Here is a 26,839-nt window from a genome sequence, read left to right as displayed (position 1 = left end):
GTTAATGATGTTACTAAAGCTGACAGCGTGACATCGACCCCCTGATAAACATATTATTTAAAGGCATTATTGATTGACCTCAGAGCAGCCAAGTGTGGAATTAATTTAATAATGATTCATGATAATACCATTATTTAAATTACTAGTTTTTGTTTATGTGTTTTATCTGATTTTATGATTTGATTTTATTAATTTAATACAATTTATGATTGTGTATTTTTATTTCATTTAAGTTGCTATATTTTCCGATGTGTTTTTTATGTATTTTGTATTATTTAACTTTATGATTGTGTGCTATTTTATTGTATGACTGTACTTTTATTTGATTTTGAATTTATATTTCATACATTTTTATTTTATGATTTTATTTTTTGATCATCCATTTTATCTTATTTTAAGTTTGTTTTTATTTTTATTTATATAATTCCATTCTATGATTTGTAATTTAATTTTTATTAATTTAATTTAATTTTTTTTCCTATTTATTTATTCTATGATTGTGTTTTTTAAACTACGGCTGTTCCTTGTGCAGTACAAATTTCAGTATAACAGCATTAAATATTAGATATTACTCATGGCATTGTTTGTGTTATTTTTAGTGATATTTTAGTAGCAATAAAATATAATAAACAACAAAAAATCAATAGAATAAATAAAAAGCAGGTCTAAAAAAGTTGCTGATGATGAACTCTGTGTTGTTCACTGCCCTCAGCATTGTCAGTAAGGAAGGTCACTGCTGTGACCTGTGTCCATTATTATCAATAGGTGCAGAATAATCGTGCTTAAAAAAGAAAAAATATATATATAGTAAATCAGTCAGTAAATCGATTGTTTAATTTATAATTTTTAATGTATTTTTTTTTATTATTGCAATTTGACAAATAATGTTAATATTAGTGAAAGAAAATGTATGGATTCCGTAACTGATGACCAAGCTGAGGTGGTCTGTGCCACAGCTGCGTGTTCTAGAAAAGACCCATGCAGAATTGCTAACTAATTTAATTTAATTTAATTTAGTTAAAATAACGCCTTTCCTGAAAGCGTCGCTGCTCTACGAGTTACGTCATCAGGAATCAGGAAGTGTCCGGGAACTTGTGAGTTGCAACGGTGGCTTTCTGCCTGTTGGCTCAAATGGCGTGCTGTACGGGTCAGAGTCGGAGCGGTTCGGGACTCTGGTCCTGGACGCTGGTCCTCTTGGTGTTGGTGGGCGTGAGCGGACCGGTGGTGGGCGTATCGGAGCCGGGGAAGTGGGTCCAGAACATCGAGAGCGTGAGTTTTGTTCTCGGATTATGAGCTGGGTTCGTCCAGCTGACAGGCTCTGATACCCGGGTTAGAGTCAAGGTTTGAGCCACTAAAAAGGGGTTTGGCGCAGATTCGGGGGCGACAATGACCTGGAAACAGCGCTCAGTCTGCGCTGCGCCACAGACGTTACGGTGCTAACAGCTAACGTTAGCTACAGTGAAGTCTGTGAGAGACTCAAACTAATGAGCCTGGCATAAACAGCAGAGCCATAAAGACCGTAAATACCAACGCAACCAGATCAGCTACTTCAGAGAAAGTTCCGCATCACTGACTGAACCACAGGCAGACCGATAAATGAGAAAGGGGGGGACAAAGGTGGCAAAAGTACTGACATTCTGTAAAAGTAGAAATACTTGTGTTAAAAACGACTCTAGTAAAAGTTAAAGTACTGGTTCAACTTCTTTACTTAAGTAAAATAAAATAAAAGTACAGGCTCTAAAATGTACTCAAAGTAAGAAAGTAAAAGTAGCTCTTTGGAGGACGTTGCTACCTGCTATTTTTCTGTAAAGCTAACTGAACCTCATTATATATTATTCTAATATATAAAATAACAAGAGAATAGAAACATTATTCCAATCTAAATTTTAATCCTAGTGAATGCACTCAGCTTGAATCTGTTATGTAGGACACAAACTGTGAAAGGGAATTTGCCTCCACCTAAACACAATCATGAGGAGACTCAGGGGTTACAGTGGGATTCAGAAGGTGGAGGAACCCTAAGATCAGCTGTAGTGGCTCTGCATGGGGAGAAGTATCCCAGCTTTCTATTGTAGCTGCAGTAAATGATGTTGGTGTGCAGGCTGTGATCAGCTGGCCTGCTGCTGCTGCTCTGAGGTTTACTGCTCTGTGTGGATGAACTGAACTCACAAAGATGTAACCCAGTATTTCACAGCTATCTGAGCTGATCTCCATCCCCTACACTGACAGCATACAGGCTGTAGAAATGTTGGATTCAGTGAATGAATCTCAGCATCAGCAGCTTTGATTCAAACTCATCTCTGCTGCACTGATGTAACTCTGACCATGAACACAGCCTCTGTGCACCAACACAGCTTTATTGTAAATACAGTACAACAAGCTAACCTGTTTATCACACACTAAACTGCAATATTTTCATACAATCTTTGATTGACACAGAGTCAGCATACCTCAGTTTGTTTTCCAGTCCTTCCCTTTAAACCTAACCTCTCTTCTTCCTCTCCTGTCCTCTTTCTGCATCTCTGAGTGAACTTCTCTCTCTTTGCTCTCGCTGGAAATACAGCAGCTCTTCTTTTAGCTAGCAGACACACTGTGTGACAAACTGCACACACCTTGTGTGTTAGCTGATATTTGTTGAGCATTTAGAACCATTGCATATAAAATTACCTGCCACACGTTACTCCCTTTATGCTCGCTCCTCTTCAGTAGCGCTAGCTAAGATGCTGAATTACAGCGAGCACAACTTCTGAACATCTGCCCTCGGTCCGGCCCTCTGTAACCCCTGATTATAGCCCTAAAAATGATACATAAAGTATATGGTTTTGCCTCTTTAAGCCCCGGTGATGGAGGATACTCACGTAGGATTGTCTGATATGTGTTGTTATTCCTCCATTTAGGCGCAGATTGTTTGATGTTTGAAGGCGCACTGACCGGAAATACAAACTTCTCTCAGACACGTTAAATGTAAAGTAATGAGTCTGTTTGAAAATGTAAGAAGTAGAAAGTACAGATACTCGTGTAAAAATGTAAGTGGTAAAAGTAAAAAGTAGTCAGAAAAATAAATACTCAAGTAAAGTAACAATACCTGAAAAATCTACTGAAGTATAGTAACAAATTATTTGTACTTCGTTACTTCCCACCTCACTGTAACATGTCCGTGGGTTTGTGGGTCTTCTTACATGTTTGTGCTCATTTTTGATAAAAAGCATGTTTAGAGTGCTGAAGGAGGACTTTGAGGAACTGAGGAATGAAGAAAATGAGAGAGCGAGGAGGATGATGGTGAAACAGGAAGAGGATTAGTGAACAGGAAGTGAGGTCAGCTATGAAACAGGGCTGCTTGATTATTGAAAAATTGTAATTACGATTATTTAACACGATTAGTCGTTGACTTTGTAAACACACTGCAGTTATTGCACTTAAAGAACAGTTAGGGCTGCACTGTTGATTATTTTAGTAAGTGATTATTTCTTATTGATTATTCCATCAATACACAATACTTTTGTTTTATTAATGAGCAATGATAAATATTCAAAAGAGAAAAAGCACAGGTCTTTTAAAATGAACTACTCATTAGTTTCTGTTTTAAAAAATTGCTGTTTTTAGTTAACTGCATACATCTGATGATAAAAAACTAAAGTCTTTCACTGTATTTACATCTATTAAAATTATATTTTTTAAAGAAAACATTTTCTTAAATACAAGGCTTCTGCCCCCGCGACCCGGCCCCGGATAAGCGGAAGAAAATGGATGGATGGATGGACAAAAATAATCATGAGTACAATAATTTCTAATATAATTAGGTACCTAGACTAAAACATTTAGACTTAGACCCTTCAATCCCAATCCTTTCAAAATAAATACAAAATTGAAAAAATAAATAAATAAATATAATAATATTAATAAAATAGTAAAACTATAAGTAAATTACAAAATACATTATAAATTAAACACAAATGATAAATAGATAAATAAATAGAAAGGTAGTGCCAGTTATCATGACTAGTAATACTAAGAAGAAGTAGGACCAAGTTATTTAAACCAAATAAATTTGATCCTGTACATACATGTAAAATTTATATTCAGTTAATTCCAGTCAATAACTCAGAACATGGGGGCTGGCCCATTTTAGTCCAGAGCAAACAGAAAACATGTTGAGCTTCAGACTAAATCTGAATTATTCAGGCCAACATCAAATACTGGTTATGCTGGTTATGCTGGCAGGGCTGCGGGGGTTCAGCTGGTTGAACAGATTGGTGGTGTTGCTGGATGGTGCAGACACCACTGTGCAGCAAATCTATGTTATGTGTTAATCGCCTTACGGTGGTTTACATGCGGTGCCGATAGAAACAAATAAAATAGTGGCATTTTTTTCCCTCCTGGGTCCTCGCTGTTTGTGGTCGGCTTTTTTATAGGTCTGAACATCTTTGTCCCTCTAGCAAATTCCCTCCCTGAGAATTTGCAGACATTTGTCCTTATATTGATGCTGTGATTATTATTCCTTATGTTGAGATGATTATTTTTAATTTATAACTGAGAGAATAAACTGTGGCGTAAAAGTAGCGGGAAATTAACGGGAGGGCTTGACAGCGCCAAACAGACCAATCAGAATCATTGCGGGCTGCGTTTCTTGAGAGGTGCATGTCAGGTTGTGACGTAGGTTACGGCGTAGATTTCCTGGACCACGCACAAGCCTAATGGCAGTGTCACTGGCCACTCACGTGGGTTACGTTGTGGGCCCCACAAAGACTCAGGGCAGCAGCATAAATCAGGCCTAAGAATATACTTGCAGAGCAGAATGTGACAAACTCATTAATAATTTAATAATCGCTTTTTGTCAATTACACTGTTTATGTGATCGTTTAGAGCAGAAATTGAAATTCCATAAATTGCACAGCCCTACTATGAAGAGGGTGAAGAGTGGAAGGCGGATGGTCCAGATGACATAGGAGAGAGGGCAGAGGGCTTTTTAACTAGACTGCAGGGAGAGAGGAACCAAGAAGTTTACTGCTTTTGATTTTCAAAAACAAGGGTGATGCACAGAGCTGTAGGAGCTACAGAGGGATAAAGCTGATGAGCCACAGCATGAAGATCTGGGCAAGAGTTGTTGAAGTTAGGTTAGAAAGAGAGGTGATGATCAGTGAGCAGCAGTGTGGCTTCATGCGGAGGAGGAGCACTGCAGATGTGATGTTTGCTTTGAGAGCATTGATGGAGACGCTAGAGGAGGTCAGAAGGAGCTTCACTGTTTCTCTGGATCCAGAGAAAGCAGATGATGGTGTGCTGAGAGAGGCAGTGTGGTACTGAAGGAGAAAGTCAGAGTGGCAGAGAAGTATGTGAGGGTGGTGTAGGACATGTATGAGGACAGCGTGAGGTGTGTGGTAGGAGTATTCACACACATGTAGTCTGTGTGTTCTTTTAATTCGGGGTCAGACAAATTCAAGGAAAACCCTGGATTCATTCAACGTTTTCTTTCAAAATAGCAAAACAATCATTTGTATACGGAAGAACATGAAGCTTCTACCTGGTGGTGAAAGATTTTGTTACGTTTTTACTCTAAAAGTAAGTTGTTTCAATAAAACCAAAATGTTGGTCTATGAAAGCATAATCTATGGACAGACAGAGGCTGCACAGACACAGTGACTGGATACTGGGTCACAGGACAGCCAGACTTGCACCATGAAGGTTAATGATAAACCAGACTCACAAACAGTGTAGTTTAATGGACCCTTTTACAGCCTACGTCATCAAAGGATGCGCGTGCATTTTGGCAACGGAAGTGAACTGCTACTCCATTCAAATCAATAAGAACGAGGAGACTGCGCAGGTTTAAACGTGATTTAAAAGCGATATCAGCATCAAAATGTCTGCTGTGGCGTATTTGGCTGTCAGAATTTCTACTCTACCAAAAGTGGACTGAAGTTGTACTGAATCCCACGGGATCAAGGCTGTTTGAGAGAAAACGGAGACGTCTGTGGTTACAAGCCATTAAATGTATTGATAAAAATTGGACTGAGGACACGATCAGAAATGCTCGCATTTGAAGCACCCATTTTATATCAGTTAAAGTTATTTATCTACTCTGGTTATACTGGGATGTCAGGTATCTAAAGTAAACAGCATTAGCTGGTAAGCTGTTTGGCTTTTAAACTGTAGTGTGGCTATTTACAGGTGAGACATTGCTGGACTCAGAGAGTCCTGATTTTTAAATTAATATTTAATCGCACTATAGATTCCAATATGCAGTGTCAGTCACAAGTCTGAGCAGACTCACATATGAATGGTTGAGCCAGTCTCACAGTGTGACTGGAACAGTATATATATATTTTTTTCATTGTAAATCAGTAATATCTGCAGTTGGAAAACTCTTAGCAAGCTAGAAAAGCAGTTTGACGAAGTACTCACGCTACCATGCAGGTACAGTTCGCTGTGAGCACGTAGTTCTCTGACTTGTTTACAATGACCCGAGCCTCATACACAGCGCTCCTGTTTCCTTATCTTTGACTTGGAAGAACTTCTGCCTTCAAGACACAAAACTCAGAGTCTGTGTCATGATATTTGGCATTCGGTACACAGCCGCAGACAATATAATTATAAGCATCCAGTGACTTGTATGCACGCAACTTCTCTCTGGTGTATACGCTGGGTTTCTCCACTAAATATACGTATATATCCCCCCCGGATACTGGGCCACTTGCTAACGTAGCACAGGGATTGGGGAGTCGGTTGCTGGTGGTCAAAATTAATTTTTGCAGGTAGTTTTCACGATCTTTCGTTGATAATCCCTCCTCGTAGATTGAAACGCTATTGAACAACGCCATACTTCCATTTCCAAAATGCACGCGCATCGCTACGTACATCATCATTGTTTACAAACAGTAAAAGGGTCTATATCAGAGCTGACACACAAAGACAACACTGTACTGCTGTTTTGCAAAACCGGCAATAGTCTGAAATCAAAAACACAAGGTCCACAGACACTGTAAGCCACGTTTACAAAAATATCTGAACAATATACATATTAACCATTGGTGTTATTATTAATGGCCAAAGTGACTTTGGAAAATTTGTTTAAATAATGGCAGGGTGTAATATGCCATGTTTTGTAGTTCAGTTTTATGAAACGTGAACCCTTAGAACTGAAAGGTGTACTTTCTTTTTACCATGACTGCATATTTTGAGTCTGAAACTTATATTTGTTCTAAGATTTTTTATTTTTATTTTTTAAGTTATCGTGGTGACATATGAACTATTAAAAAGGTTTGGTCATCATTCGGGTTACTGTTCTTTGCAACTTTGTCGTATTAAATGTCAGAGAATAAAATGTTGTTTTCTTTGTTTATTTCAGGACATCCTGAAGAACCAGAAATTCTTCATCTTCCCTAAAACTCTGTTCAAGAACAGCTCGATCAGTCTCAGATGTAAGCAGACCTTTCTTCACTGTCAGAACTTGAGAATATGAAAGTGTGGGTCCATATGTGCGCACAGAGATATGTTCAGTGTATGTTTGGGCTGCAGGCAGAGGTGGAAACTGCAGGGATGGCTCCATTAACATTAAAAGGATAATCCAAGAATAAAAATATAAAGCAGGAAATGAGCCTAATAGGAGCCCTTTAAAATGTGATGTTTGTCCAGTTCACACACCAGTCTTGCTCTAAAGTGAGCTAATTTGGTCTGTTTGTGCGTGCAGTTCTGTCAGAAAGATGTAACACCTCATCTCCCCTGAGCCTGAATATTTCCTGGTATCTGAGGAACTCGCACTGCTACAACGAAGTCTTCAACCTGGATGTAAGACGCTCCGCTTTCTTCACTGTTGAAACAACATATTTGAAGTATTCTTTGCTTCCCTGTGTTTGCAGTCTGTAAACATGAACTTCTACTGTTAATTCAAATATTGCTTTATGTTAAACTTTGGTTGCAAAAACATTTAATTATAGATTAGAACATTATTGCGCCGCTAATTTAGTTAGGTCTGTGCATCTTTGTGCAGTAACACCTTTGTTAGTAGTTTTGGCTTTTGCACCACCGTAAGTCAAACAATATCAGGGGGTTACATTCCAGAGACCCCTGCGATAGGTGAAAATCTGTGAAGTAGCGGCATTATATTTTATTATTTTTATATATGTATATATATATATATATATATATATATATATATATATATATATATATATATATTACAGTTTTATAAACCCTTCCCACACTCCTATAAACCTTTCTCACACTCTTACTACAACTTGAATGATGAAGATGATGAATTATGCAGCTGTGCAGTACTGATGGCGATGAAGGTGGTGCAGTATCTTTCCCCTCAGCCCTAACTTCTATTTCTGCTAAAGGCGTAGGTGTGACTTATCTCTTCATCCAAGTTATGAACATAGTTATGAGGTGTTACAGAAATACTTAGATTCTGGAAAATCCCGCAATATAGTGAAAACTCCACGAAACAGAGTTAGTAATATTTTTTAAAGAAATCTGCGATACAGTCAAGCCGTAATAAGTGAACCGTGATACAGCGAAGGACCACTGCATTCACAGTCAGCAGGTGTAGGATACATTTTAGGGGTCTCCATGTTCCTTTTTGACCGCAAATTAAAACCCAATTAAAACCATAGTTACCAACAAATCACAGGGTTGAGCAGAAGATGAGTATGATCTGAGTATGATCTGAGAGGGCCTGCTTGGCCACAGCAGACTGTTAGGGAGGGGTAGCAGAGCTTCTGGGGCCTGAACACAAATAAGAGCAATTCAAACAGGCCTCAAATCTTCCTACTACTTTTAGACACACAATATGCATTTATTACAGTGTAGAAAGCAGTTTAGTTGCAAATAAACAGAAGTAGGAATAATAACTTTAAATGTCAGCATTGGGTGATAAAAATATTTCCCAACACAGGTAAAAGGCTGAAGTTGATTTGAAGTGTTGAACTCTCAGTATGAGCTCCAAAGAGATGCTGAGGTATGGAATTAAATGTATGTCAAAAGTCATGCATGAGAAGAAAACCTAATCTGAGCAAATAATTTCATTTTGCGGGTGCAAGTATTAATTTCTCATGTGTAAATTCAACAACCCGCGCGTGTAGAACTCAGCAGCCACGCGCACAAACGATCCATCGTGCATTTCCAGAACATATGACCAGATCACGATCCTGCGGCCCAGCGTGTTCTGGTGCCACGTGCATTCATGGACATCCTCATGTTTGAACATGGTGTTCATTATAGACAGAAGTCCAGTAACAGAACCCCCACTGTAGGATGATGGAGCACCCTCGAACACCCCGCCCAGCGACTCCAAGAAGGCTGGGTACTCTGTGGTGACGTATTGAGGCAAAAAGTGCAAAACGGTGTTCCTGTGCAAAACTTTTGGACCTAACTGTGTCTGTCCTGCTCTCTGTTTCCTTTTTCTATTTACACTCCACAGATAAATGTCCCTTCAAAACAGGACAGTAGCAAAATATTGAGTATTCAGTTTTAATGTGAGGATTGTTTTTCCCTATCATTTAGTTGCCTTTCGAGTTTAATGGAATGAACAAAAATTGCTGTTTGTTTTTCTTTGTTTAAACTCGTACTCCTCGTACTGTGATCAGTGTTTGATCACTGACTCCAGTCTTGGGATCCATCATGTCAAATGATCACATCTGTGCTGTCTGCAGCAAAAGGAGGTGATGCAATACTTTGGGTCACCTTCCATCTTAAGAGAAGGAGGAAAAGGGTACTATTCTCTCCACAAGTACGATACAATCCACTGTGAGCCACATAAACGCAAGGTGAGCAAGCACGGTCTAAAGACAGATTAATTAAATCTGAGAAAGGATGTTGAGAAACAGACTGATGCTAAAAAGCTAATTCATGCATGTATTACTTCTAGGTTGGACTATTGTAATTCATTATTATCAGGCTGTCCTAAAAGCTCCCTGAAAAGCCTTCAGCTGATCCAAAATGCTGCAGCTAGAGTACTGACAGGGACTAGAAAGAGAGAGCAGATTTCTCCCATATTGGCTTCTCTTCATGGCTAAGAATTTAAAATTCTTCTCCTAACATACAAGGTCTTGAATAATCAGGCCCCAGCTTGATTCAAATATTGCTTGATTGATTCTATCATGCCAATAGAGCACTTCACTTCATAGATTAAAGTTATTCTGGTTATTTTAAATCCATACAATTTTTTTTTTTTCCTCTTGAGTTTAAGTGTGTTTGAGAGAGTTTAACTAACCTCGTTCCACTTGTGTCTCACAGTCAGCGAAGACGAATGAAACCCAAAAAGAGCCAAAACAGGTCAGCTTCACTAACTAAACCTGCTGATTACTGAAAGATTATCTTGTGACCAGCAGGTTTGTGGTTTGACTCCCAGGAGATACACATCATGGTTTCTTTAAATTGTTGTAAAAAGCTGCTCTCTCTGCTGTTACTCAGGCTGGTAATCATGATTTCGATGTGGTGGCTCAGAGCTGGGAGGACGGACCCTACGTGTTCATCCTCAACATCATCGAGATCAAAGAAAAGATCACATCCCCTGATCACAACAACCCCTGGAGTCTGCAGCGTCAGTGCACACTCATAACACACACACACACACGCACACACACGCACGCACACTCTCAGGGCTGCCTTTGCCAGCTAGTCAGAGTTGCAGATTTGTGATATTAATTAAAATATTTATTTGCACTCTAAAGTCTGACTCATAAAATAATTCATAATCACAATAACAAGCTTTAAATATAAAAAAAAGTTGCCTGTGAACTCCAATCAGAGCCGAACTAGGCAACATGTTCAACTTCCCATTATACAGAAATTGGCTGCAGTTCATCTGGGGCTGCAGCAGAAATAGCGCTCCATCAATATGAGTAAATGAAGCTAAACTGAAGCAATTATTTAAACCTGCTTTGAGACAAAAAAAAAAGCACACTATTCTCATTTTCTCAAATCCAGCATCCATAACATATCCAAACTGAAGTTAAAGTGACTCTTATCTCCTTCAGTTTTTCTTAGAGTGAAGCTGATTCTGCCCATAAAAAGAGAGCATTTGCTAATGCAGGATGATTGATTCCTGATGACAGGAAGCCCAGAGAGTGGGAGTTGTTATGTTAACTGCATGGCTACTTCCCTAACACATGTGATAACGACAGGGAGAAGCAGAAAAGTCTGCCCATGACTGACTGAGCATCACCACATCCTGTAGACTGAGGGCTTTTTTTTTTTTTGTTTTTTTTTGTTCAACAACCAAATGAGTATTCAAAATTTGGACAACTAAAACAGCTGGACCAGTCCTGCAGTCCAGATGTGGATATACGTGGAGCTGCTGTGTCTGTCTGTGGTGTAGTGCTGACTCATACAGTCTAACAGTCTGTTTTTATCTACAGTCCAGATCAGAATGATGGGTCCACATGGCTTTATATCAGCCTCCGAATGGCCTTTGATGGTGGTAAGTACACACAAACACACACACACACACACGAGAAATCTGGGAAATTATTTGTTTTCATCAGGATTAATTTTAATGTTCTTGCACACAGAAACAAATAAGGAGTAAAATAATTTAAACTCTGAAGCTCATATCTAGGTCCTTTTTTTTCTGATTGATTTAAGAATTTTTTTTCTTACTCACATTTACTTCCTGTCACTGCCTTTCTTTCCATCTTCCAGTTCTACATGGTGATGTGCATCGTGTACGTGCTGCTGGCCGTGCTGTGGTTGGTTCTGTCTGCGTGTTACTGGAGGGACCTGCTCAGGATCCAGTTCTGGATTGGAGGCGTCATCTTCCTGGGCATGTTGGAGAAAGCTGTTTACTATGCCGAGTTCCAGAGTCTCAGATATGACGGCCTATCAGGTAAATGCAGACGCAGACACATGGTGGCCCCGGTGGTGCACCACAGAGCTGTGCTAAATAACACCTGTGTGTCCTCCTGCAGTCCAGGGGGCAGTGGTGTTTGCTGAGGTGCTCTCTGCGGTGAAGAGGACTCTGGCCAGAGTGTTGGTGATCATTGCCAGTCTGGGATACGGCATCGTCAAGTGAGTTTCATGGGTGTTACTGACGACTGTCAGGCAGTTCGTGCAGTCTCACTGTGAGAACCACCATTATAACCACTGACAGGTGAAGTGAATTAACACTGGTAGTCTCTTCATCTTGGCACCTGTTAGTGGATGGGATATGTTAGAGAGCAAGTGAGCATTTTGTCCTCAAAATTGATGTGTTAGAAGCAGGAAAAATGGGTCAGTGTAAAGATTTGAGCGAGTTTGATGAGGGCCAAATTGTGAGAGTTAGACGACTGGGTCAGAGCAGCTCCAAAACTGCAGCTCTTGTGTGGTGTTCCCAGTCTGCAGTGGTCCAGTGAGGGAACAGTAGTGAACCAGCAGCAGGGTCACGGGCAGCCAAGGCTCAGTGATGCACGCGGGGAGCAGGGTTATTATAGTTAATGAAAACGAACGAAATAACGAAAACTGAAATTGAAAAAACATTGTCGTTAACTGAAATAAATAAAAACTAAAATTAAAAGGAAGAAACGACAACTAACTAAAACTGAATTGTGAGTTTACAAAACTAACTGAAATTATAGATATTGTTATTTTTTCAAAAGTCTTGTGGATTGATATGAAATCATTTTTTTCCTCTCTCCGAGTTTAAGCTCGGAACGCCGTCGGGCAATTGGGCGCGCATGTGCGTGCGTGCGCACACCGCGCTGCTCCTCAGAGAGTCCCATGTGGAGTGTTTTTTTTTTTTTCTTGTTGTGGATGATGAAAAATGTACGGAACACTTCTTAGTCAGGAAAAAAAACACCAACATCAAAGTAGACCTGAGAAGCGCACACAAGGCAGCTACGGAAACCGCTCTCATCCTACAAGGCAACCCGGCCTGCACCTCCAGAGAAACGTGACTACTCGTCGGGTCAACGCAGCCACAACGTTGTGTTTAGTCCTTGTGCGTTTCCGGCTACTTTATCAGTCAGATAATAACAATCAGGACTAATAATCAAAGCATCAATATAAGGACTCACAAATGTCAGCAAATTCCTGGAGGGAGCTGCTGAAACTATGGGAATGGACGTGAAGGAATGAAGAAAGTGAAAAAACAGGGACAAATATGTTTGCACCCTAAAAACTGAGCACAAAGAGCGAGGACCAAAAAACCCCCAGCACACAACCACAAGGTAATTAACACACGCAATCCAGCTATACATGCATAAATGCGGACATGAGGTAGGACACTTCCGTAGGCTACATAGGCCGCAAAGACCCTGCAAGTCTAATCAGCGAGCATCTAACCAAGCTAGCTCCAAAACAGAAGCAGCATCAGGTGGAGAGAACATCAGGATGCAGCTGGATTTGAGCTTTGACTCCTTCAAGGAGTTTGTTTTTGTCAAACACCACATGTAGCTGTTGTTAATCTGCTGCACTGAGGCTGAACTTTATTGGGAGTTTATTGTAGAATTTATCGAGTTTTGGAGTTCATATTGTTCTTTGTTTCTCCCTGTTGATGTTCATGTGTGTCCTTAATATTACACACATTTAACATGTAGTTCTGCTGTCTGTGAACAGTTGGTTGCTGAATATATTTCTTTAAAGGGTATCTTTAAAGCGTACCTGATTAAGTATGAAAATACTAAAGCTAATACTGAAACTAACTAAAACTAAGCATAAAACCAAAAATAAAAACTAATAAAAACGAGCAAAACCACTCTGAAAACTAATTAAAACTAACTGAATTAGAGAAAAAAAAGTAAAAACTAACTAAAACTAATCTATAATGTAAAATCCAAAACTATTATAACCCTGGTGGGGAGTGAAGGCTCACACAGTGCATCAGTTTGTTGCGTATGGGGCTGCATCAGGGTGCCCATGCTGACCCCCTGTCCACTGTTAAAAGCTCCAACAATGGACACGTGAGCATCAGAACCGGACCACAGAGCAATGGAAGAAGGTGGCCTGGTCTGATGACACGTTTTCTTTTACATCACATGGATGGTTGGGAGCACGTTCGTTGCTTACCTGGGGAACACCTGGCACCAGAGTGCATTATGGGAAGAAGACAGTGTGATGCTTTGGGCAATGTTTTCCAGGGAAACCATGGGTCCTACCATCCACGTGAATGATACTCTGGCTTGCTGCAGACCATGTACACCCTTTCATGGAAACAGTGTTCCCTGATGGCTGTGGCCTCTCTCAGCAGGATAATGTGCCCTGCCACACAGGAAAATGGTTCAGGAATGGTTCACTGAGGTCACAGATCAAGTGAGAAGTAAACTCATTTTCTCAGAAAACCTTGGAACCACAGGAGCCCCCTGCTGGCCTTTAGAAAGAATGCAGGTTTAAGGCACTTGCGCAGACCCAGAAGTGACCTCTATAAAGTCCCAGACATGAGCACAGCTCAGTTCCTACAGACATTTATTTTGAATCCAGTTTTCTAATGAGAAAGGAGAAAGCCATAACTTAAATGTACACCGTTAACAGGGTGTAAGACCTGCTTGTACTGAATCACCAGTTAAGTCTAAAACAGGCTAAAGTTAACCGGCTTTGCTCAAAAGCTTTTTTTCTACCCTGGAAGTTCGATTTGTGTGCAGAGATCCAACCAGAGGACAGAATTAACTCCAACACATCGTGGACCCAGTAAAGTTAGAAAAATTATTAAAAAACATTATACTATACTCTACCTTCAGATATGCCCATCACATCACATTACACACAATCAGTGCAGCAACATTATTGGTTTTTCCTGTTATTTTGGACCATTTGCTAAACACAAATATCTGTTATGCTTGAATGATCAAAGTTGGCTTAAAAATAAATTTTATTGCAGTTTTAAACAAACAGGAAGTAATTTTCCTTTTGGCCTGATAAGAACTCTTTAGTAGGTGCCAAAAATTGCTCATGTTTCCCAGTTTGATTGGTGCTTTGAGAGACAGCTGCCGTCTCACTGCTGTGGAAACATCGACGAGCGGTAATCAGAAAAAAACGTCAGTCCACTCAAAGTGTTTCTGAGAACTTATGAACATGTACGACGGTCTGGAAATGATGATCAGTAGTGATACTGGCTCTTGGTCCCTCCCACAGGCCGAGGCTGGGCGCTTTGCTACACAGAGTCGTCGGGGTTGGTCTGCTCTACCTGGCCTTCTCCATCATCGAGGGACTCATAAGAGTCAAATCTGTGAGTCTCAAAAGCTGTGTGTGTGTGTGTGTGTGTGTGTGTGTGTGTGTGTGTGTCTGTGTGTGTGTCTGACATCTTTCTCTTTGCAGGATCGAGGAGACAAAAACAGCAGTAGAATTCTGTGTGACATAGTGCTGGCCTTCACTGACTCCTGTGTTGCCTGGTGGATATCCTTTAACATGTACTGAGACCAGCTTCTCCTCATGAGGCATAGGATGGTGTATTTTTGGCCTTTTTGCATTTGTGTTTGTAGCAGTTTTCCTTTCTGAGGGCAACGTTTGTGGCAGGAATTTCCATCCATCCATCGTGTGACTGTTAGTTTATTTGAAATGCCAGGGTGAGATGTCTGTGCGTAAATGGAGTGTTTGGATGCCTCGAAGCTGTGAGCACCGTGCCAAAGCTTTGGCTCTGTCCTGTAAATCTCCTCAGTGCCAATTCACATTTATAGTTGGAAACTTTTCTAGCAGGGAAGTGATAAAGTCATAAAGTCTCTGAATATGGGAAAAAGTTACAGCAGTTAAAATGAAGTTAAACACCCCAAACATGTAAGAAATATCTGAAATAAGTAGAATGGCATCTGTGAGATGCACACAATATGACAAAATAAATATCTCACTAATCAATACAATAAAATAAACAGAAATTTAAATGTAAATATTAATCGAGGACAGAATTATGTAATCAAGTAAAATATCTCAAATTCAACAAAGCAAAATATTAGAGTTAAAAATGACTTATGAAATGTAGTAAAAGCAGCAGAGCAGATATCGGTGATGAAAACGTCTGCACGTGAATAAATGTTTGACACCTTTCTGCTGCCACAGTTGAATTTTGAAACTCCAAACTAAAAGTTGCTGGTTTAGCTGTGGCCACCAGAGGGCGATGAAGCTGTAAACCCTCCTCGTCCTCTTGTTTATCTCTTCCTGCTGGTTTTTGTCTGCTGGGTGCATCCGACCACTCTAAAATGTCGGACCATGATGGATGATCAGTAAACTCCACCCACCTTCTACACCCAGCAAAACAAACCCTTTTAGATTGAACAGAAGCAGCTGCCTGACCTGAGTATGGTGGCCTGTGTCTGCATTTCTCTTCTTCCTCTCATCCTCCTCGTTTCTGTTTACTCCCTCTGTATCCTTCTTTACCTTCCTTTCCTTCCACATCCTGCTTTCTCACCTCCCTTCTCTTCCTCTTCATTTTGTCTCTTTTCAACCCCATCCTTCCTCCTCATCCTCCCTTTCCTTCTCCTGTCTTTCTTCTCTTTCTCTCTCCAGGCTGAAGATGATGTAGTTCTCCTGGCTGCTATACCTTTGGCTGTGCTCGACTCTACCCTCTGCTGGTGGATATCCACTGCTGCAACCCCACCCCCACCCCCACCCCCCTTTTAGTGAAAGTTTGGCTTTTGGTCCCTTTCTTTTTCACATTTTTTTTTCTATCTTGCTGCTTTGTTTGCCATACTGCCTGATATCTTGCTGCATATTTAGCCAGGTCTAGCTGAATAATACATGGACCTCTTGAATCAGAGGTGACCTTAAACATCAGAGTCTTTCTCAAGAGTTGTCCTCGAAGCATCAGGAGAAATGAAAGTGTGCCTGGGCACAGAGAACATCAGGCAGGTCCGTCTGCTCCGTCCAGGACTCATCAAGGACTCATTCTTGTTGTTTGGCTGCAGCTACCTGTGCTGTGGCAGGCAGGGAGTGGATGTCGTTAGCCAAGTGGGAAAGAGCTAAATTAGCAGCTGAGCAGTCACATAGATATCGTCACTATATGACAGTAGGTATCTGGGATGTCTGAGGCTATCAGGGAATTCTGTTTCCATGAAAGGGTGCACATGGTTAGGTAGGTGGTACATGTTAAAGTAACACATTCATGTCAGGACCCGAGGTTTCCCAGTAGAACATTGCCTAATGCACTACCTCCACTGGCTTGCCTTCTTCCCATAGTGCATCCTGGTTCCAGGTGTTCCCCAGGTGATGAAAAAGAAAACGTGATTCACCAGGCCACCTCCTTCCATTGATCCGTGGTCCAATTCTGACACTCGTGCGTCAGCATGGGCGCCCCGACCGGTCTGCAGCTATGCAGCCAAATACACAACAAACTTTGATGCACCGTGTCTTCTGACACCCTTCTATCAGAACCAGCATTAACTTTTTCGACAGTTTGAGCTGCAGTAGCTTATCTTTTGCGTCAGACCACACAGGCCAGCCTTCGTCCCTGCGTGTATCAGCAACCATCAGTGTATCAGTGACCCTGTACTTTATGTTCACCACTGTTCCTTCATTTTACCACTTTTGATAGATACTGATCACTGCAGAGTGGGAACACCCCACAAGAGCTGCAGATTTGGAGATTCTCTGACCCAGTTGTCTAACTCTCACAATTTGGCCCTCGTCAAAGTCACTCAAATCTTTCCCTGTAGTTTCACGCAGAATCAACCAGTGTGCATTACAGCCCTGTTGGGTTTAAAGCATCTTAAAGCAACTTTTAAGACATTTTGTCTGATACAAGCTACAACCATGAAGGCCCAGCGACACACGCTTAGGAGACTTTTTGGCGACCACTTGGCAGCGTTTGGTTGCTCAGGGAAAAATGTGTATTCCCCAGCTGGTGGGTGAGTGGTTGGTGGAGGCTGCTGGCACTCGCCAAGTGAAATATTTGGAAAGAGGGTGCTGCACCAAAAACCTCCATGTGATTGTTTTGGTCAGCAGATTGCTGCGGTCACCTGTAGTTTGAATGAAAGATGCTGGCTTGTCTGCAAACATGCTGTTTACTGGTAGTGAAACAGTTTGCCTTCAAAGTAAAAGTTGTGACTTAGTGCTGCAACCAACACATTTCAGTAGGTGTAACTTTTACTTTGAAGGTGAATGGTCTCCAATGGTCTTCTGGTTTGCAGTGAGTAGTTAGCAAGTGTTTGTGGACAAATTGGCATCTTCCATGGAAACAGTTCTAACCTGCTCGCGAGGAGTTGTTTTGCAGTGCAGTGCTTTCTAACTCTTTACAACCCGTTTCACAATGGTGACTGCCAGAAACCACTGACCAATGTGGACTAAAGACTTCTGCCTCAGCACTGGTGGTTTCCAGATGGCTGCTGATGGCTGTGTGACTGGGGCTTAAGTTAGCTCATGCATTATCTGCACATATGGAAACAGAACAGAAAAAGTTATTACAACAAAACAAATAGTTGGACAAGTGTTCTCACTTAACACCATATACCTGGAGTTCAACTGATATTTGTCTACTTATGCTCAGCAATTAAAGTAGGTTAAAATAGGTTCACTGCTGTCTCCTCACACCAGCAGCGTGTGGTGAATTTGAAGCACTGAGAGCTGCACTAAGACATACGGCACAGCACCGTTGTTCTGACAAACACATCATGCAGCGCTGCAGGTGGACAGCTTTCCGTTAACCTCTCAGCTAAGCTGAATCCGACAGCCTGCAGTCTTTGCATTTTGTGCAAGTGGCCCAGTCTAATACCCAGTCGCTCTCAGCTGCAGATGGCATGGACGAGCCATCCTTCCTGTTATACTCGTGGCGGCTAGTTTCAAATGGAGCTCGACAGATATCCCCAAACACGAGCTGTTCTCAGGCATTTCCTGTAGTTCACGCTTAGAAAGACCCCTAACAGAGGGATAGCTGCATTCTTAAAGCTGGAGGGAGCGACCAGAGGAAGAAGCTCAACAAATGAATTTAATAACCTGGAAGAAATGTGAAGCTTGCACTTTACTTTAATCAGACTGTGGATGTGCAGTCCAGTGGAGAGGCTCCTGGAATTTAAAGATGCCCAACAATGCTTGTGAAATGGATTCTCGCCTGAAATATTTCAGTGTTTCTTTCCCTGCTCGTGAAGTTCCTTGACTATGCCGTCACATCTTTGTGAGCCTGGCTCAGACGATGAAGCTGCTGCGGCTCAGGAGGAACGTGGTGAAGCTCTCGCTCTACAGACACTTCACCAACACACTCATCTTTGCTGTCATAGGTATTAAAAGTTTTCTTTGTGTTTTAATATTTCCTGAGGTTTATTTCATGTCTTTAAGGCTTTCGTGTTTGTGTGCTTTTCAGCGTCAGTCATTTTCATCATCTGGACCACCAGGACCTTCACGATGTCTAAATGTCAGTCTGTAAGTACTTCACAGTTTGGATTAAGTTAAAGCTGCTCTCCAGCTCCTCTCGCATTCATTATTTTTAGTTTTTTAGTTTTTAACTTTACTTGAAAGATTAATTGGCAAAATATTAAACGTGACTTGCAGTTGACTCCCCCCCCCCAAATAAGAGAAAACTACAATTTATACCTGATTTATGTTCACTGCCAAATTTTGTCACCTTTCCTGTCTCACCTGAGATGTAGACCTGTTGGACTTCAAACGTGAGACTTCATCTGCTGATTCTTTCCTGACTAAAAGTGATTTATTCTCTGAGCTGTCAGGAAAAATATTCCTGCCATGAGTTTGGTTTTTCTTCCTCGTCATTAAATCTCTCTCTCTTTCTCTCTCTGTGTCTGTGTCTGTCTGAAGGACTGGAGGGAGCTGTGGATAGATGACGCTTTCTGGCGTTTCTTGTTTTCCATCATTCTATTGGTCATAATGTTCCTATGGCGACCGTCAGCCAATAACCAGAGGTAGGATTTTTTTTTTTTTTTTCCCCTTCAGTTTCCAGTTTGTGTCTGTAGTGTAAAGCCATGCTCTCTGTCTCTGTAACAGGTATGCCTTCAGTCCTCTGGCGGATGAAGAGAGTGAAGAAGAGGAGAAGGAGCCCATGATGAACGAGGCTTTTGGTCAGGACACACACCTGCCTCACTTCATTCCTCTTTCTTTTTAGCCCGAGATTAAATGAATCCGTTAAAGTGGACTCATTCTGCTTCTTCTGACCTCCACATTTTTATTTTATTTTATTCCACTAGAATAGCTTTCCATGGTTCATAATAATCCTTCTTCACCTTATACTCATCCTCAGTTCATCCTGTCTAAAATAAGCTGTTTTAGCTTTAGACCTTGAAGCCAACCTTCTATTGGACAGATGCCCCTCATTAACGATAGGGTGGCTGTAGCTCAGGAGGTAGAACAGGTCACCTACTAATTGGAAGGTTGGCGGTTCGATTCCCGGCTGCATGCCAAAGTATACTTGGGCAAGAATCCCAAGTTGCTCTCCGATGCAAGTGTGAATGGCTGAATGTAAACGTGTTGTGTAAGCGCTTTGAGTGCTCAGAGTAGAAAAGCACTATATATGAACAAGTCCATTTACCATACATTTCCAAGAGTAGAAAAAAACTGAAGTTTGAGATTTTGGTTCACAGGGATTACTTGTACGTTACTGTGCAAAAGTCTTGAGTCACCCCCATTTCTTCAACTTTTCATTCCAGTGACCAGGATTTCTGGTGTGTTTTTTAAAGTGATCTTGAGCAATAGTTCTCCATGTTTTCTGATTGGCTACTTTTTAACTCAGGTTCAGTCCAGTTCTTGTACCTGACATACTTTGACATAACAGTCAATTTAGAACCAATTTAAAATTGTATCTATAGTTGAATCTATGAAAAATGCCAAAGATAACACAGTTTGAGCCTGGACCTCAACAGTATTGCAGCAGTGTGGGATCATCTTGGCAGAGAGCAGAACAAAAGGCAGCCAACATTAAAGAAGAGCTTTGAATGTCCTTCACGAAGCCCGGAGAACTGTTCCTGAAGACTGCTTAAAGAAATGAGACAGTGCTGCCTCAGAGAGTTCAGGCTGTGTTGAAGAATAGAAGGGGCCATATTCACTTTGAAGCTGGTTAGAACAGTACAAGCTGTTACTGTATATTCATGTATGTTTGCACCTGTTTCCCATTTTCATAACAGAATAAAGAAATGAAGGGTGGCTCAAGACTTTTGCACAGTACTGTACGTAGTCGGAACTCGTTATTAGAAACTTTGATCATGTTTAATGACCAAAGTTTCTACCACCGGAACAGGAGCTATACTGTATGTGTATGAGGTATCTCCACTGTATGATCCTCCATGTTTTTATTTAATTTTTTTGTTTTTCACTCCTTTGTGTCTCCAGAGGGGATGAAGATGAGGGGCATGAAGAATGAGGCCAACGGCTCAGCCAGAGCCAACAAAGTGGTGAGTTTATGACTTCCAAATGCTTAGACCACAGAGACGCCACCTAGTGGTGGTGAACTTCAGTGTTAGTTAGATCTAACAGTAGCAGGTGGTTATCACACAGAAACCTGCGAATCAGTGCTTAGTAACCACATAAAATCCTAGAATTTCACCAAAACTGGAGCTCAGCCTTCTTGGACGGTCTGTTAGTACAATTTGTTGTATATTATTGGTCAGATAATTGCATTAAAAATGCTTCACAAGGCTCCAACAGCATAAACAGGATCCAGAGGTCCAGAAAAGTTGCTTAATAAAATTCAGAGTGATGAGTTATTTAAAAAGTACAGTTGTTATGAAGGAGGAAATGTGTCAGGCTGCAAAGCCGTTCATTTCTGCTGTAAAGTTTTAACATGGGAGTCTATGGGGACTGACTCACTGTGGCGCCTCTGCTGGAGTACAGAGGAACTGCAGCTCTTGGTGCTTCAATGTTATTTTTTTTAAGGACCCCGTTAAATGGATTAAAAACTAAACTTTCTCTTTCTTATTTTATATTTTTTCCATTTTTATTATCATCTTACTGCTTTTGCTGTTTCCTCAGAATGTCTTATTTTTTTATGTGTTTATTGTTCAGTAACCTTAGCTGCATATTTTACCGGTTACAGTTTCTGTAACAGCTAATGAACAATCTTCCATCTGCAGCATGCAGTGAGATCGTTTTCTGCAGAAATTCATATGAAATCTAAATGTTTTCTTGTGTTTCAGGATGAGGACCTGAAGTGGGTTGAGGAGAACATCCCGTCATCTATGGCCGATGTGTAAGTCATCACCAGCATTAATCAGTGTGAATGTACTGATTGTTGCAGATCCTAAATGAATATCATGGATCGCGTAATGCTGAACGTCTTTTTCTCTTCCTCGCAGCGCCCTGCCGCCCCTGCTGGACTCTGATGAGGTAAACTTGCACTAAACTGGAAAAATGTGACATCCTCTCACACATAAAATTAAACTTGGTCTTCAAATTGAATGTAAAATTTCTTTGAAATATTCACATTTTTAAAAAGAAACTGAATCAATGAAACACAGCCACGGGGTTTAAATACTGCTTTATTTTCAGACCTGTTTTTGACCCTGATTGTGTCTCACATTTTGTCATTCTGAAGAACTTAGTTTGTAAAATAAAGCTGTGGAGGTCTGAAATTTGGCTGTGGCTTTGCGATTTCCCCACCACTCAAAACTCATGAAGCTGTCATACTGTGAGTTTGTTAGAGAAGAATACCAAAAAGCTCAAACACTGTCCACTTCAAACTGCCTCCACATCGAATATGACTGCAGTAATTCCTTCTTATAAAGGACACTTTAATTCCTGTTACAGTTTAAACACTGCTCAGCACTTCATTGGCTCAGTGGGATGCAGGAGTGACTCAGGCGGGAACCTAACAAACAAAAACCTGATGGTTTCTCTCCACAAATTATGATAAAAGTCTGTCTGCTAAAATGTGTGAATGACAGAAGATAGAAACAAACACACACACACAGTTCTGTTTGTGAGCAGCAGGGGGCGACAGACCCTCAGCAGAGACCCTGCTGCTGCTGCTGCTGCTGCTTACATCACACTGTTGTTTATCCTCCTCTGTGTTGTCATGGTGAGCAGAAAGATGTGACGCGATGCACGTACGTGTGTGCGCACGTGTGGAAGTGTGTGTGTCTGTGTGTGTGCACACGCTTGTATGTGCTGCAGCTGTTCAGAATCAGAATCAGAATCAGAATCAGAAGGTTTTTATTGCCATATGGGTGAACAGGTTCACAGCATTAGGAAATTGCTGCGGTACTTCGTGCTTACAGAAAAAAACAAATAAGTATAAAAACTATAAGACAATATACAAGTATACAAATTGCAAATATACAGAGATATTAGAGCTATAACTATAGCACAATATTACAAAATTACAAAATATACAGTGCAGAGACTAATTAAAAGATAGAAGAATGTAGACTATATTCCACTAATATGTACATCAGTTCATCAGTTCTTAGCTGTTAATGATCCCACTGAATAAAAACAACAAATATATTTTTAAAAAAATCATTGATTGTTTGTTTAATCAGCAAAAAATCCTCCAGAGCTGGTTCAGGTTGACCTCCGGCAGGCGCTGCGCTCGTTTAATATGTTTCTGTTTTTACCCGTGCCCTCTGAAGGCTGGTTATTCAGACCATTTTCCAAATTATTTACTCTCATCTCCTAACCGAGCCTCTTTAAGGCATCCAGCAATCAACAAAGTGCCTCTTATGTAAAATCAATTTCTTACATAAGCTGCCGTATGAACGCAGAGGGATATTAAAACCCATAGACGATATGAAGTGTGCACACCCTCTGTGGTCTCTGCAGTGAGAGGAGGCTTCGCTCTTCTGGCGAGGATAATGGAAGTGTATGTAATGAATCTGGCTCATCAAAGGGTTAATTTAAGGGGAAATAATACCTTTAACTCCCTGCTCTTCACCTCCTTTTGGCAGATTATATAATGTGTTCTTGTTATTTAAGAGCTAAATGAAGGCAAAATCTGAACCTAACCTCCTGTTATGGTAAATGATGGAGTTCTTCATGATCGAGGAGGAAATGCTGCCTCACCTCGTCGTCACCCCACCGCTCAGGTCTCTCTCTTTGTGTTGTTTTGCAACCTGAATAAATCCTGTTAACCTGGATTCTGGTAGCCGAGCCAGTGTTTGAAGGTTCCTCCCTGTGCCCTCCTTTCTGTGTGACACATGGAGCTCTTCAGTGTTTTTGTTGTCAACAAATGCCATGAAAAGATAGAGGTGAAGGCAGAAGTCTGCTCTCACTTTCCTAACCGCTGCTGGTTCCTTTAAAAACACCTCAAATATAAACGTCTCTGTTTTTGTGTTAAGAGTTTCAGCTGAAATCTACCTCACAGACCGAGCGCCGGCCGAGTCGATCGAAAACACCTTTTTATTTGTGGATGGTGATGAATTGTGCAGTTTCTGTGTCACTCAGAGTGCATCAGATGTAGGCAACATTTTCTGTGAGGAGAAAAGAGGGTTTATGAGCAAAACTGTGTGCATGGAGCCACCAAACATTTTGGACCTGTATAATGAAGCTTATTAAGTATAAATGTGGTCAAACCTTCTACCACACGTGACTACCCTGCACTGGTAATTTATGAGTGTTTGCTGCTTTAAATTTTGTTTTGTTTTTAAAATGATTTTCTTACCAGCACAGCAGGGAAAGCGCGTTCAGGCTGATAGACTGTGTATAAGCTACATATTCTTACAGCTGGAGAATGTAAAGTGGGGGTCAAACGTGGGGCCAGAACCACCAGAGGGGCCGGTCTGTCCTCCTGGATGATTTTAAAAAAGGTGCAAATTTCCAAAAAGTCATTTTGGAAATGGTTCTGTGCCTTTCTGCGGGGTCTGTTAAGTAAAATATACTTTTAATAATCATATTTTCAAGACATCTCAGGCTGGGCTGTAAAGTTGGAGATTTTAACACGGGAGTCGGACTCACCTTTAGTGCAGCTTTCGGGGCTTCGTTCATTCTTCCTCCCTGCTGGTTGCTGCTCGGTTAGTTTGCACGTAGCCTCGACTTCCACCTTCTCAAAGCTCCTGAACGGGAGCAGATTTCTGACCAAACTACAAACGTGGAGGCTTTTATTGTAACTGATGTGCAAACTAACGAGTGCGCCGGTGTGTTTTCTGTTGCAGGAAAATATGACGACGAAGTTTGAGATGTCCAAGATGGACTGAAGCATAGGAGTGTTCCTAAAAATGAGAGACTGTGGAGTAAATGGGAAGTACGCCCACGTGAGGAGGGAGAGAGGAACTGATGGATGGAAGAGGGAGCCGAGAGAAGGTGCAAACGCTCGGTGTCGCCGTGTGATTAATCCCTGAATTTATGAGCTTTGTAAGCCTTGATCTGTACATAGACTGGGAGCAGAATTGATCACAGCAGATCTTTTTTATTTGGTTCTTTTTATTGCCTGTTTGTATTTATATCTCTATATATTCTATATACATAAACAGTATATTTTGACAGATTTCATGTTTTGTGCTTCAGAGCAGCTTGTTTGACTCTTCAGGTTTATACGTGCAGATGTTCCTGTGTTGTCACAGCGGTAAATTTCGGGGCTCTTTGGTTTGTTTTTTAAGTTCAGAGATGAGTTTGTGTGTTTGGATTTGTTCAGCGTGCAGAAACTTGTGAATCAGAAAGGAAAAATGTGAGTACGTGTCTAAATCTTTCTCATCTGGGTGATGTTTGTCTTTCATGGTAGTTTTGTCTTTTTCAGCTGTCGCCTTCATTTAATTCTCAATACAAATTTCTAACGTCACGTCCTTCCTGTCTGATGTGTGTTGAGATGACTTGTTTTCTCTCCTCAGAGTTTGACGTGAGCAGAAACAAACAGAGCTCTGTGTCCGAGTGATAATTTAAGTTTATTCTTCAAGCACAGACCCTGTTGACTCAGTCTGACTGTGGGTTAAAAATCATAGACTGTATATAAAAGATGGTTTCTGGACTCTGCTAGCAGCTGCCTGTGTGAGTTTTTTCTTTCTTGTTTCACTTCAGCGTGGGCTGGATGTGTTTGTCTTAGTGGTACTTTTAGATAGTAAATTTAAAGCTGCTTTCAGCTCCATGTTTCCATTTGGCCCCAAAGGGAATTTGTGTCTCTGGCTGAAGTTGAACCAGCAACCTTTCACTTGCCAAATGACTGTATTGACCACAGCTGCGTGGAGTCAGATTGTAAGAAGTTTAAAACAGCTCTGCAAACACACAGACTCACCAAAGTAGTAAAACCTCCAGAGGCTGGCTGCATCAGCAGATTTCTAGAAATTGATTTATTTTTTTAATATTTAGTCCAAAACCAGCGGCACAAATTTAGTTTGATGTTTATGTTTTTATGTATTTTTTATTACATGTTTCTATGATTTGGTGACAAACAGTCATAAGCATTTCATAAGTTTCAAAGATTTTTATTGGCAAATAAATCCCATTTCTGCAAAGACTCAGTATTTGCAGTGGCGTGCTGGACGTCCTGCTCGATCCATTCCTGCTTTATCAGAGCTCCAGGCTCAGGTTTGTAGGCTCCTGCTTGTCCACCCGCTCACCATAGATTCTGGATTAGATTAAGATCCAGAGGTTTTCCTGGCCATTGATCCAAAATATTAATTTGAAGATCTCGGAGCCACTCAGTTCTCACTTTTGCCTTGTGACGTGAAGCTCCATCATGTTGAAAAATGCACAGATTGTCATCAAATTGTTCCTGGATGCTTGGAAGAAGGTCTTCTCCATCCTTTAAAAGCAGGTTTATTTTTCAATAAAATCTTTGAAACATGAAGTACTCGATCTTCACTGTATCACAGAAACATATAAAGAAAAGCTTTTGGAAAAGTTGTCAAAGGTGTTATGAAGGTGGAAACCAGGCTGTAAATTTCATGGAAGTCTGCAGGATTGACTCGCTTTTGGAGTCTTGGGGGGAAATTGGAGAGCTGCGGCTTTTGGACCCTCACTTCATTTTCATCCTTAAAGTTGCAAAGGGTTGGCTTCAAAAGCAGGACTTCAGTAATGAGTGATGTCACAGTGGCTGCTTGTGCCATCATTCAGCCCGAGGAAAAGGTCATTCTCATAC

General features: G+C 40.9%; 1 protein-coding gene across 2 annotated transcripts; it reads left to right on the top strand.

Moving 5' to 3' along the window:
- Nucleotides 1-1,073: 1,073 nt before the first annotated feature.
- On the top strand, nt 1,074-25,734 carry LOC115790268 (transmembrane protein 87A). Of its 2 annotated transcripts, XM_030744051.1 has the most exons (20): nt 1,133-1,269; nt 3,207-3,315; nt 7,343-7,415; nt 7,685-7,782; nt 9,648-9,761; nt 10,231-10,269; nt 10,408-10,537; nt 11,355-11,416; nt 11,638-11,821; nt 11,904-12,003; nt 15,040-15,133; nt 15,223-15,300; nt 18,998-19,106; nt 19,190-19,248; nt 19,642-19,745; nt 19,828-19,901; nt 21,166-21,227; nt 21,969-22,021; nt 22,128-22,158; nt 24,921-25,734. In XM_030744051.1, exons 5-20 carry the CDS (start codon nt 9,660-9,662, stop codon nt 24,960-24,962), a joined length of 1,323 nt encoding a protein of 440 aa, XP_030599911.1. In that variant the 5' UTR covers nt 1,133-1,269; nt 3,207-3,315; nt 7,343-7,415; nt 7,685-7,782; nt 9,648-9,659; the 3' UTR covers nt 24,963-25,734. The 2 variants fall into 2 exon arrangements, with proteins under 2 accessions (XP_030599910.1, XP_030599911.1); XM_030744050.1 differs by lacking the exon at nt 3,207-3,315 and having other exon boundaries at nt 1,074-1,269.
- The last annotated feature ends 1,105 nt before the right edge of the window (nt 25,735-26,839 follow it).

The sequence above is a fragment of the Archocentrus centrarchus genome, chromosome 13 (genome assembly GCF_007364275.1).
Source record: "Archocentrus centrarchus isolate MPI-CPG fArcCen1 chromosome 13, fArcCen1, whole genome shotgun sequence".
Taxonomy (NCBI): domain Eukaryota; kingdom Metazoa; phylum Chordata; class Actinopteri; order Cichliformes; family Cichlidae; genus Archocentrus; species Archocentrus centrarchus.
Note: the sequence above shows the minus strand (reverse complement) of the source record. Positions and strands in the feature narration are given on the sequence as shown.

Bases quoted from the DNA above. Each gene is read 5' to 3' on its own strand.
- LOC115790268 (XM_030744050.1), top strand. From the start codon at position 1,132: ATGGCGTGCTGTACGGGTCAGAGTCGGAGCGGTTCGGGACTCTGGTCC. The intron at 7,783-9,647 runs GTAAGACGCTCC...TGCTGTCTGCAG, and splicing joins ACGAAGTCTTCAACCTGGAT to CAAAAGGAGGTGATGCAATA. The intron at 19,902-21,165 runs GTCAGGACACAC...TTGTGTCTCCAG, and splicing joins CATGATGAACGAGGCTTTTG to AGGGGATGAAGATGAGGGGC.